We start from the raw sequence: 12,987 nt of genomic DNA, 5'->3' as shown, positions 1-12,987 counted from the left end.
ATCAACCTCTCAGCTGGACAAGTATTCCATCACTGCCATGCTTAAAGTGTGGCAGAGAAGTCGAGATTCTGGAACAGACTGATCTGCTCAAATCCCAGCTCCACTACTGGCTTGCTAGCCTCAGATTCCTCATCTCTGAAATGGGTATAACAACACTGTTCACCTCGCAGAGTTGTCGAGATTATAGAAGCAGATGAGAGTAATTTACTTAACTCCTGACATAGAATAGGGCCGTACCATCTTTTTCTGTTTACTTTTGTTTACTATTGCTGCTATCACAACTACAGCTACTGTTTATCACTGCTACTGCTGACTACCACCACTGTTATCATACATTCATAAAGTTCTCCTAAAATGAAAAGGATGCCCCCTAGTGCTACCTCAGAGCAGCTGTGTTACTGAGTTTGCTGGTACTTACCGTGTGAAAATATATACACCATGTATAATAAGGAATGGAGGCATGTTATGATTTCTCAACTACTTGCTTCACAGCTTACAAAAAGCTAACAGAAAGGAGACAGATGTCAAACCACATTTTAAAATTCTCTCAATGAGTAATTTCTAGTTGCCTAAATGAATGTCTTAGAGCTCTAAGTACATGTCTTAGAGCTCCACACCATCTCAGGGTCTAGGCTCTGTTTTAAATGGCCCTAAAATAAGGTGGTTTGGTATCTCAGGCATAACAAAAATCCCTGGATAGGGTTAATCAGGATTGGGAGGTGTCAGCCTGATACTGGGATCCTGTTCTAAGGAGAGGCTGTTATAGCAAGTCTTCAATATACTCAAAAATCAATTGAGCACTGTGACATTTTACGCTGAAATGTTAATAGTAGGTATATCTTGGAAAAGATAGATAACTCAAAAAAGGTACATGAAAATAAAGTCCTTTTTGTCCTGCACATTTTAAGGCATATACCAGCACTTTCATTTTTAAAAGAAGAATGTTACCACTTCTTATCAGTGAGAAAAGCCCTAGGACTTCAAAGTATCATTTCAGTTGCTTCAGTGGAAACTACTTGCAACAGGATCCCTGATTACCCAATGGCTTGCCGCTCCAGTAGCCTCTGGACTGGAATGGTGAGCTTCCCCAGGAAACGCTTAATGATAGGCCGGCTCTTAGCAAACTTGTCTTTAATTTCAATCTCTAAGACATCAGTAAGGAGTGCAAAAAAGGAGTATTTCTGAAAACAAAACATAACACAAGTCAAAAAAGAAATATGAAATTATGTATATCATTTTATTAATATAAATGACTATAAGAAAAAATAATACCTCTTAAATTCTAAAGACATAGAGAGTCTACATTGCCAGGAATATCTGCAACAATTGTCAATCCTTTATTCACTCAGAATCATGAACAGTCACAAAGATTAAAAAGCAACAGTTAGGATCTAGATGACAAAGGAAGCGCCTTCAATCATCCAACTCTTCTGGGTTGAATAGTTTGAGGAGATGCTATCAAACATTAAATTATGCACAATACAATTTTAGTGCTCACCACATTTATTGTATTTTAATTCTTTAATATTTAATATCCTCTTATATGGTGACTTAAAATTAACCAATACTCTGATTAACAGCAAACTTAATTACTGATCCCATGGTATTTTGAAGTTGCACATCATCGTCTTCACTTAGTGGTTAAAATAGAAGCACCTAAGGAATATTATGATTTCCCTGGTTTACAGCAAAACAAAACAATGTTCAAATAGAAGTTACTTAATTTAAAAGGCACACAGAGACATTTCTCCTGGGATAGAAAAATAAAAGTATGACGTTAAGATAAGCTTTGTTGTTTTCAGAATGCCACTGGAAAAAACTGGATCGGATATTAATAAGGATATAAAAGAAAAACAACCAGCTTTACTCACTTACAAACACTTTCACATATATTACAAAGATAAAGTGTTCCTTTTTATGATGAGGGTCTCAGAAAAAGTGAATGATGGAGCCAGAAATCTAACCTGAACCATCTGTCTCTGTCCCTGGTAGTGTCTAGGCAACAACAATGATGTCTGACTAGTGCCAGCCAACTTTACACTCAGGGGTCACTATGTTTATATAGTCATAACAATTTAATTTCCCCAAAGGGCCATGAAGTTTAGCAGTCTGCTTATTGCTTAGAATAAGACAGCAGAGTTTAAACACTACTTCTGCCCCTGGATAGCTAGTTACATGAACATTTTAAGCTTTCATTTATTAATCACAAAAATAGAGAGATGAGAATATCATCCCTTACATACCCTTTATCATGCCTGCACTGGTAACATGGCTAAGAACTCTGTAAATATTAAATGTTAGAAAAATAAAATTATTGCTAGTATCATTACTATCTCCACTCTTTGCCTTCTAAGTGATCATCTTGTGATGATCTAAGCTTCTAATGTGTTAAATTAAGTGGTATTCCTTTAAGAGTTATTCACTATTTGGAGACAGTATTTCAAACCAGGAATAAAAAAATTGGCAATATTTAGCCACTAACATAACCATGAAAACTGCCCAAGAGAAACATCTTGCTGTGCTGGCAAGTCTCAAACAGCCACAGCTTTTCTCCAGTTGGTTTTGGAACTCTTGAAACTCTCTCTCCAATGAAATACTGTTCAGCATTGTTAGAACATATTATTGTCATTAAACATTTAGGGAGTGATTTAATTAACTGTGGGACTCCCATGCCAATACACGTTTGTCTTAGCTCAATTGGTAAAGAATCCACCTGCAATGCGAGAGACCCCGGTTCGATTCCTGGGTCGGGAAGATCTGCTGGAGAAGGGATAGGCTACCCACCCCAGTATTCATGGGCTTTCCTTATAGCTCAGCTGGTAAAAGAATCCACCTGCAGTGCGGGAGACCTGGGTTCAATCCCTGGGTTGGGAAGATCCCCTGGAGAAGGGAAAGGCTACCCACTCCAGTATTCTGACCTGGAGAATTCCATGGACTGTATCGTCCATGGGGTCGCAAAGAGTCAGACACGGCTGAACGACTTTCACTTTCAGAAACACTCATTAAAACTAGTATGTGAACTGTGTCTTGATTCCCTGAGAAATGGTAGGAGAACTCACGCTTTGCTCCCTAGAAGGGAATCAACATCTCTGTTCAGTCTGTGACAAAAAAATATTTCCAATGGGAAAACCCTGGGCTTGATTTCACTAATACGGCACACTGCAATGACTGGTAGCATATTGTAGCTATGAGAAAGTCTGAAGTATACCATCAATACAATCTGCCTTCCCTCAGGATGACAACTCCTCAACTGCTTTGTGTAATTAACCAAAATCTAGAAATCAAAAAAACATTTGCCAAAGCCTGTAGGGAGAGAAATTCCTTTAATTTATATTGAGTTTGTGCTAGAACAAAATATAAAAATTTTAAATAAAAATGGGATCGATATTACTGACTTTTCCTTCTACCTCAGGCTTCCATATGGCTCTGCAAGGCACTGTTACTGATGCTGTCCTTACAAAATTTTGATATTTTGTCCATCATTAACTTTTGCCTTGATTTTGATTTCTTTAAAAAAATATTACATTGAAATATTAATTTTGATCACTGAGTCTTTCGAACCCTATAAATAACACATCTGAGGGAAGTCCCTCATTTGCTTAACCCTAGACCCACCCCTGGTTAGAAGGGAATATCTCATTTTCATTGTACCCTTTTTCTAACAGAACTTCCAGACACCTCAGCCATCTTACCCACACCCATGAGCAGCTCAATGATACAGAGACTAGTGGAAAGAAATGGAGTTGGCCAACTTCTCGTCAAGCAGAAGGTCTCTGATGATCATCTTACCTCTCGGTGCCAAATTGGATTAGTGGTGTTACTGATGATAGTAGACCTCCTCTCCTGCCCATGGTGGGCACAGGTGGGGAAACTGCTCTTCTTCCCTGGCTGAATGGACATCTTAAGATAAGGGTCAGGATTGAAGAACATCCCTTTCTTTAGCCCAACTGCTCTAAGATCTTTAAAGAAAGAAAGAGAGGTGGAAGAAGGGAAGGAAAGAGGGAGAGGAAAGGGATAGAAGATAAGAGATTCATATATTCTGATTAGAACAAGCAGATCAATGGCAATTCGTTCTTAAATAATTACACAGGAAACTCTAAACAGAAACTAGTCACCAAAACAAGAACAAAATTAATCACTCTATGATTGCTTAGATAAGTGAAGGCAAGTAGGTTATGACTAACTCCAGCAAAGGGTCCTTTAACAGGTTGCAGAATGAAGCCAAACTTGTATCACCACCTTATATACCTCAAATGACTTTCCTGGGTACCATTTTGATTCTAATGTGTGCATCTTCACCACCTTTTTCTGTGTAGCTTGGCAACCAGCACTTCACACAATGTCTTAAGAGAGATCCTTAGTAAATACGGTATTTAAAAAGAAAACCAATATGCTCTTTCATGAGATAAAAGTGAACCTTCTACATAAACATACGAAATGCAGAGACTTAAGTTTAATTGGGGATGAAACTTCAGGGCACACATTCAGCTGTACCATATGTAAAATGTCATATATATTCTACAAATGAAATGAATGTTAGATGAAAAAGGGAGACCAGAAATATTTCTAAAATTTGATTGTGTGAAATCTGCTATATTAAATATATGTGAGGTTATTTTTTCAGTAGCTTGTTAAGTAACTTAAATATTTGTTTAAAGTCCCGTAACTCATCTTAGATTCACCAGTTGTATTTCACACAATATGAGCTGCTAAAATTTCTGGCTAACATCTGGCTAGTGAAGAGACTAACACTTTTTAAAATGGTCAAGCTAAAGGATGCAAAAATGTCAGTAAATAAAGCTGGTTTCACAGGATCCCCAATGCCTTTCTTTGGCTTGAGAGCTAAGTGACCTTGAAAGCTTCTGGAGAATAAACAGTTTCTAGGAGAAGGAAATGGCAACCCACTCCAGTGTTCTTGCCTGGAGAATCCCAGGGACAGCGGAGCCTGGTCGGCTGCCGTCCATGGGGTCACAAAGAGTCGGACACGACTGAAGCAACTTAGCAGCAAAAGAAGCAGGTAACTTTACACAGTTAGGCTCAGTGTTCAGTTCAGTTCAGCTCAGTTCAGTCGCTCAGTCATGTCCAACTCTTTGTAACCCCATGAATCACAGCACACCAGGCCTCCCTGTCCATCACCAACTCCCGGAGTTCACTAGAACTCATGTCCATTAAGTCGGCGATGCCATCCAGCCATCTCATCCTCTGTCATCCCCTTTTCCTCCTGTCCCCAATCCCTCCCAACATCAGAGTCTTTTCCAGTGAGTCAACTTTTCGCATGAGGTGGCCAAAGTATTGGAGTTTCAGCTTTAGCATCAGTGTAGGGAGGTCCTAACCACTGACTCAGAGAAAGAATTCTGTGGATAGGCTCTGTCCTTGTGGCCTAGATAACATGTGATGAAAACAGACCAGGACTGTTTAATGTCTCATAACTGGCAGCAGAGGGAGGCAGTCTAACACATCAGAAAAGATTGAAAAACTCAACCAAGAGGACCTTATGTTAAGAACACTGCATGGAAGATAGTAAGATCTTTGATCTAAAAGCCTGTGGGAGAAGGGAAAGATTGAGCAAAGAACTAGACAGGCACTTCAGAGAAGCTGCTGTAATCTCATTAGCCTCACGGATCCATCTCTGGCAAGTCCTAATATGGAATCATTATTAATACAGCATTTTAATATTAATACTTGCATTTTACTGTCAATTTAATAATGCTACATGTTTTCACTTGGTTTTATTTGGTAACTTTGAGAAAAAATGCAATTTGAGTATTTTCTTATCCTTATTGTTGGGCTTGCCTCTGACTCAAAGACAAAGGAATGATATTCTTTAGCTGTTAAAGGGTTTTTTACTTCTTAGGAAGGGATTTCTTTGCAGTAAACAAGTACATGTACATAAATGGCTGTCATGAAGTCTGACAGAGCTAAATTATTCATGTAAAACACTCCTTTGAAAAAATAGCATCCACCAGAAGATTAAGCCACAGCGATGAAAGATGTCACTGTTAACCCTTTTCTACAAGAGACACTATACAAATAAGTCTCCATTAATAAATACAATAAACTACCAGTTATTTGTACTCTAATTATACAGTTCACTTTATCCATATCTTGACTTCCTCTTTTATGTTTTACATATTTTATTGCTCATAAATATGCATAACACCTAATAGGCTAAAGACGGACTCACAGTCACAAAGGTATAACAAGTTAAATATCTTTAATTTCTTACTTGGAGAAGAGGTTTAAGACTTTCATCAAAAAACAGTTTTTGTTTTATCTGTAGAGTTCAATTATTTGTGTCCCTACTTATTCACAGATAATCAACAGCAGAATATTTGCAGATAGATATTCTACAGAGCTTAAATGCTCTCCATAAAAACTGTCATCAACTGGCAATATGCTACACCAGATGAATTATTTAGAATAACCATTATAAAATTGCTTTCATCTTCTATACTTTTTAGACATTTCTGTATATCATCTGCAAATACCTGATCAGATGGTAGGAAATAAAACAGATTTCAGATAGTCAGCCTCCATGTGTACTGTGGCGGAGGTTGGGAAAAGTTGTATATAAAGGAAAAGCATTTGGCTATGCCTGAAGCTTATTTTCTGCTTTTCAGGAAAATGTCTTGGGATTTTCAGCTCTCATCTGGTCACTCTTGAATGGTGGATTAATTAACATTCCCTCTAAGGTCAAAATCAATATGTGTGTGTCATGTTTAGAAAAATATTGATCACTTGAAAGCTTAGGGCAGTTCTTCTAAAATAAGAAAAGTGTGGTATGGGCAAACTAAGTTTTCTGGGCCATGGAGGTTTGCCAAGTGTTCCTTATCTGTAAAGAAAGGATTCATTTTTGTTTCTGCAACCCACCCTGCACCTCTCCCCTGCCACCCACCCAGAACCCTGAAGCACAGGTAGCCAACTGAAATATTTTCAGAAGAAAGATAAGGGGGGGTGAGGAGTTTATCACAGGCTGTGGTACTAAGTATTTTTAAATACTTAGATTTTAAAACCCTGAGGGTTCCAACCAAAATATATCTATTGGTCAAATTTGAACTATTTATAGCCTCTGAGATTTGCCAGAGAACTGAAGCAAAAAGGTAGTCATGGTAAGTAACTTCATATGGGGAGGGGAAGGAACACACTAGACCAGAAATGGATACTACAATGGCCTTGGGCCAGAAATGAGCTAACACATGAGCTTCCATCATACATGATAATCATGCATCCATGGATGTGTGTTTTCAAGATCAGCCTCCTAACTTTCACTATTAAAAATGTCAATTTTCATGAATAACATTTTCTGCAGTGAAGAAAAAGTGAATCTATTGATAATTTAAGTTTCAGGAAGTACCACACCAATAAGATGAAAACATGGTGACAGACATCTGTTAGAATTTATCTTACATGTGCTGCAGTACAGTTGTCTGTTTCAAAAGTCCATTTCAAATATTGATTTCCTTAGAGAAATCAGTAGTCATGTATGGATGTGAGAGTTGAACTATAAAGAAAGCTGAGCACTGAAGAATTGATTCTTTTGAACTGTGGTGTTGGAGAAGACTCTTGAGAATCCCTTGGACTGCAAGGAGATCCAACCAGTCCATCCTAAAGGAAATCAGTCCTGAATGTTCATTGGAAGGACTGATGCTGAAACTGAAATCCCAATACTTTGGCTACCTGAAGAACTGACTCATTGGAAAGACCCTGATGCTGGGAAAGATTGAAGGCGGGAGGAGAAGAGGACGACAGAGGATGAGACGGTCGGATGGCATCACCAACTCGATGGACATGAGTTTGAGTAAGCTCCAGGAGTTGGTGATGGACAGGGAGGCCTGGCGTGCTGCAGTCCAAGGCATCACAAAGAGTTGGTCACTACTGAGTGACTGAACTGAACTGAGAATATTCTTCACTTTGCTGTCATTGCTCAATTGCCAAGTTGTATCCTACTCTTTGCAAACCCATGCACTGCAGCACACCAGGCTCCGCTGTCCTGCACTATCTTCTGGAGTTTGCTCAAATTCATGTCCACTGAGACAGTGATGCTATATAAGCATCTCATCCTCTGCTGTACAATTCTCCTTTTGCGTTCAGTCTTTCCCAGCATCAAGGTCTTTTTGGCTGTTAGCATCAGGTGACCAAAGTATTGGAGCTTCAGCTTCAGCAGCAGTCCTTTCAATGAATACTAAATGTTGAGCTCCTTTAGGATTGACTGGCTTGATCTCCTTGCAGTCCAGAGGAAACCCAGGAGTCTTCTCTAACACAACAATTCAAAAGCATTAATTTTTTGGTGCTAGTCTTCTTTATGGTCCAACTTTCACATGATGACAGGAAAAACCATAGCTTTAACTATACAGACTTTTGTCAGCAAATTGACATCCGTGCTTTTAAGTATGTTAGTTATAGCTTTCCTTTCAAGGAGCAAGCTTGGCTCCTTGGCTTCATGGCTGCAGTCACAGTCCACAGTCATTTTGGCAATCAAGAAAATAAAATCTGTCACTGCTTCCACTTTTCCCCCATCTATTTGACATGAAGTGATGGGACTAGCAATGGGATTATCTTCACAACTCAGATAATCAAGATGGTGTGATCACTCACCTAGAGCCAGACATCCTGGAATGCAAAGTCAAGTGGGCCTTAGGAAGCACCACTATGAACAAAGCTATTGGAGGTGATGGAATTCCAGCTGAGTTATTTCAAATCCTAAATGATGATGCTGTTAAAATGCTACACTCAATATGTCAGCAAATTTGGAAAACTCAGCAGTTGCCACAGGACTGGAAAAGGTCAGTTTTCATTCCAATCCCAAAGAAAGGTAATGCCAAAGAATGCTCAAACTACCATACAATTGCACTCATCTCACACACTAGCAAAGGAATGCTCAAAATTCTCCAAGCAGGCTTCAATAGTACATGAACCGTGACCTTCTAGATGTTCAAGAAGGATTTAGAAAAGGCAAAGGAACCAGAGATCAAATTGCCAACATCCATTGGATCATTGAAGAAGCAAGGGAGTTCCAGAAAAACATGTACCTCTGCTTTATTGACTATGCCAAAGCCTTTGACTGTGTGGATCACAATAAACTGTGGAAAATTCTGAAAAAGATGGGAATGCCAGACCACCCGACCTGCCTCCTGAGAAATCTGTATGCAGGTCAAGAAACAACAGTTAGAACTGGACATGGAACAACAGACTGGTTTCAAATAGGGAAAGGAGTACACCAAGGCTGTTTATTGCTATCTTGCTTATTTAACTTATATACAGAGTACATCATGAGAAATGCTGGACTGGATGAAGCACAAGTTGGAATCAAGATTGCCAGGAGAAATATCAATAACCTCAGATATGCAGATGACACCACACTTACGGCAGAAAGCGAAGAAGAACTAAAGGGCCTCTTGATGAAAGTGAAAGGGGAGAGTGAAAAAGCTGGCTTGAAGCTCAACATTCAGAAAACTAAGATCATGGCATCTGGTCCCATCACTTCATGGGAAATAGATAGAAAAACAGTGGAATCAGTGACAGATTTCATTTTGGGAGGATCCAAAATCACTGCAGATGGTGACTGCAGCCATCAAATTAAAAGACACCTGATCCTTGGAAGAAAAGCCATGACCAACCTGGACAGCATATTAAAAAGCAGAGATACTACTTTGCCAACAAAGGTCCATCTAGTCAAAGCTATGGTTTTTCCAGTAGTCCTGTGTGGATGTGAGAGTTGGACTATGAAGAAAGTTGAGTGCCGAAGAACTGATGCTTTTGAACTGTGGTGTTGGAGAGGACTCTTGAGAGTCCCTTGGACTGCAAGGAGATCCAACCAGTCAATCCTAAAGGAAATCAGTCCTGAATATTCAATGGAAGGATTGATGCTGAAGCTGTAACTCCGATACTTTGGCACCTGATGCAAAGAACTGACTCATTTGAAAAGACCCTGATGCTGGGAAAGATTGAAGGCAGGAAAGAGAAGGGGACGACAGAGGATGAGATGGTTGGAAATGGCATCACTGACTCAATGGACATGAGTCTGAGTAAACTCCAGGAGTTGGTCATGGACAGGGAGGCCTGGCATGCTGCAGTCCATGGGGTCACAAAGTGTCGGACACGACTGAGCAACTGAACTTAACTGATGGGACTAGATGCCATGATCTTAGTTTCTTGAGGGCTGAGTTTCAAGCCAGCTTTTTCCTCTCTCCTCTTTCACCCTCTTTCATCCAAAGGTTCTTCAGTTTTTCTTTACTTTCTGCCATAAGAATGGTGTTATCTGCATATTTGAGGATGTTCATATTTTCCCAGCAATCTGAATTCCAGCTTGTGACTCATCCAGCTCAGTATTTTGAATGATGTACTCTGCATATAAGTTAAATAAGCAGGGTGACAATATATATATATAGCCTTCTCATACTCCTTTCCAAATTTTGAACCAGTCCATTTTTCTATGTCTGGTTTTAACTGTTGCTTCTTTACCTGCATACACATTTCCTAGGAGACAGGTAAGGTGGTCCGGTATTCCCATCTTTTTAAGAATTTTCCACAGTTTCTCATGATCCACATAGTCAAAGACTTTAGCAGAGTCAGTGAAGCAGAAATAGATATTTTTCTAGAACTCCCTTGTTTTTTCCACGATCCAATGAATGTTGACAAGTTGATCTCTGGTTCCTCTGTCTTTTTGAAACCCAGGTTGTACATCTGGAAGTTCTCGGTTCAGGCATTGCTGAAGCCTAGCTTGAAAGATTTTGAGCATAACCTTGCTAGCATGTGAAATGAGTGCAACTGTACAGTACTTCAAACATTCTTTGGCATTTCCCTTCTTTGGGATTGAAATGAAAACATCTTTTCCAGTCCTGTGGCTACTGCTGAATTTTCCAAATTTGCTGACATACCGAGTGCAGGACTTTAACAGCATTATCTTTTAGGATTTGAAATAGCTCAACTGGAATTTCATCATCTCCACTAGCTTTGTTTGAAGTAACGCTTCCTAAGGTCCATTTGTCTTCACACTCCAGGATGTCCAGCTTTAGGTGAGTGACTACACTATCATGGTTATCTGGGTCATTAAGACCTTTTTTGTGTATTCTTGCAACCTCTTCTTCATCTTTTCTGCCTCTGTTATGTCTTTGCTGTTTCTGTCCTTTATTGTGCCCATCTTTGCATGAAATGCTCCCTTTGTATTTCCAGTTTTCTTGAAGAGATTACTAGTCTTTCCCATTCTGCTATTTTCCTTTATTTATTTGCATTGTTCATTTAAGAAGGCCTTCATGTCTCTCCTTGATATTCTCTGGAACTGTGCATTCACTAGGGTGTATCTTTCCCTTTCTCCCTTGCCTTTTGCTTTTCTTCCTTCCTCAGTTATTTGTAAAGCATCCTTAGACAACCACTTTTTCTTTTTGCATTTCTTTTTCTTTGGGATGGTTTTGGTCACTGCCACCTGTACAATGTTACACACGTGCATCCATGGTTCTCTGGGCATTCTGTCTACTGGATCTAATCCCTTGAATCTGTTTGTCACCTCCACTATAGGATCATAAGGGATTTGATTTAGGTCATACCTGAGTAGCCCAGTGGTTTTCCCTACTTTCTGCATTTTAAGCCTAAATTTTTCAATAAGGAGCTTAAGATCGGAGGCACAGTCACCTCCAGGTATTGTTTTTGCTGACTATATAGAGCTTCTCCAACTTCAGCTGCAAAGAACATAAATATATGATTTCGATATTGACCATATGGTGTTATCCATGTGTAGAGTTGTCTCTTGGTGGTTGGAAAAGGATGTTTGCTATGATCAGCATGTTTTCTTGACAAAACTCTGTTTGCCTTTGCCCTGGTTCATTTTGTACTCCAAGCCCAGACTTGCCTGTTTTTCCAGGTATCTCCTAACTTTTGCACTCCAATCCCCTATGATGAAAAGGACAACATTTTTTGGTGTTAGTACTAGAAGGTCTTGTAGGTCTTCACAGAACTGGTCAACTTCAACTTCTTTGGCATCAGTGGTTGGGACGTAGACTTGAATTACGGTGATGCTGAATATTTTGACTTGGAAACGAACTGAGATCATACTGTTGTTTTTGAAGTTGCACCCAAGTACTGCATTTTGAACCCTTTTGTTGACTATGAGGGTTACTCCATTTCTTCTAAGGGATTCTTGCCCACAGTAGTAGGTATAATGGTCATTTGAATTAAATTTGCCCATTCCCATCCACTTTAAATCACTGATTCCTAAACTGTTGACTCACTCTTGCCATCTCTTGCTTCAGTTCAGTCGCTCAGTCGTGTCCAACTCTTTGCAACCCCATGAATCACAGCATGCCAGGCCTCCCTGTCCATCACCAACTCCCGGAGTTCACTCAAACCCATGTCCATCAAGTTGGTGATGCCCTCCAGCCATCTCATTCTCTGTTGTCCCCTTCTCCTCCCGCTCCCAATCCTTCCCAGCATCAGAGTCTTTTCCAGTGAGTCAACTCATCACATGAGGTGGCCAAAGTATTGGAGTTTCAGCTTTAGCATCAGTCCTTCCAATGAACACCCAGGGCTGATTTCCTTTAGAATGGACTGGTTGGATCTCCTTGCAGTATAAGGGACTCTCAAGAGTCTTCTCCAGCACCACAGTTCAAAAGCATCAATTCTTCGGTAATCAACTTTCTTCACAGTCCAACTCTCACATCCATACATGACCACGGGAAAAACCATAGCCTTGACTCAGTTCAGTTCAGTTCAGTTCAGTCGCTCAGTCGTGTCCGACTAGACGGACCTTTGTTGGCAAAGTAATGTCTCCACTTTTTAATACGCTATCTAGGTTGGTCATAACTTTCCTTCCAAGGAGTTCAGTTCAGTTCAGTTCAGTCGCTCTGGCATCTTTTAATTTCATGGCTGCAATCAGCATCTGCAGTGATTTTGGAGCTCAAAAAAAATAAAGTCTGACACTGTTTCCACTGTTTTCCCATCTATTTCCCATGAAGTGATGGAACCAGATGCCATGATCTTTGTTTTCTGAATGTT

At 39.7% G+C, this 12,987-nt stretch overlaps 1 protein-coding gene across 3 annotated transcripts in view; it reads right to left on the bottom strand.

Moving 5' to 3' along the window:
* Positions 1-12,987, bottom strand: part of HECW2 (HECT, C2 and WW domain containing E3 ubiquitin protein ligase 2) — a 446,193-nt gene that overhangs the window by 133,070 nt on the left and 300,136 nt on the right. For all 3 annotated transcript variants that reach the window (XM_055397171.2, XM_088828674.1, XM_055397174.2), the window contains 2 exons: positions 3,790-3,959; positions 1,039-1,181 (listed from right to left, as the gene is read on the bottom strand). In XM_055397171.2, the coding sequence (XP_055253146.2) occupies positions 1,039-1,181; positions 3,790-3,959 (313 nt within the window). The remainder of the gene's footprint in view (positions 1-1,038; positions 1,182-3,789; positions 3,960-12,987) is intronic.

Source organism: Moschus berezovskii, chromosome 2, assembly GCF_049115385.1.
Source record: "Moschus berezovskii isolate FMDL1 chromosome 2, NW_MosBer_1.0, whole genome shotgun sequence".
Classification (NCBI taxonomy): Eukaryota; Metazoa; Chordata; class Mammalia; order Artiodactyla; family Moschidae; genus Moschus; species Moschus berezovskii.
The sequence above is the reverse complement of the archived record's forward strand: the minus strand, read 5'-3'. Positions and strand labels throughout refer to the sequence as shown.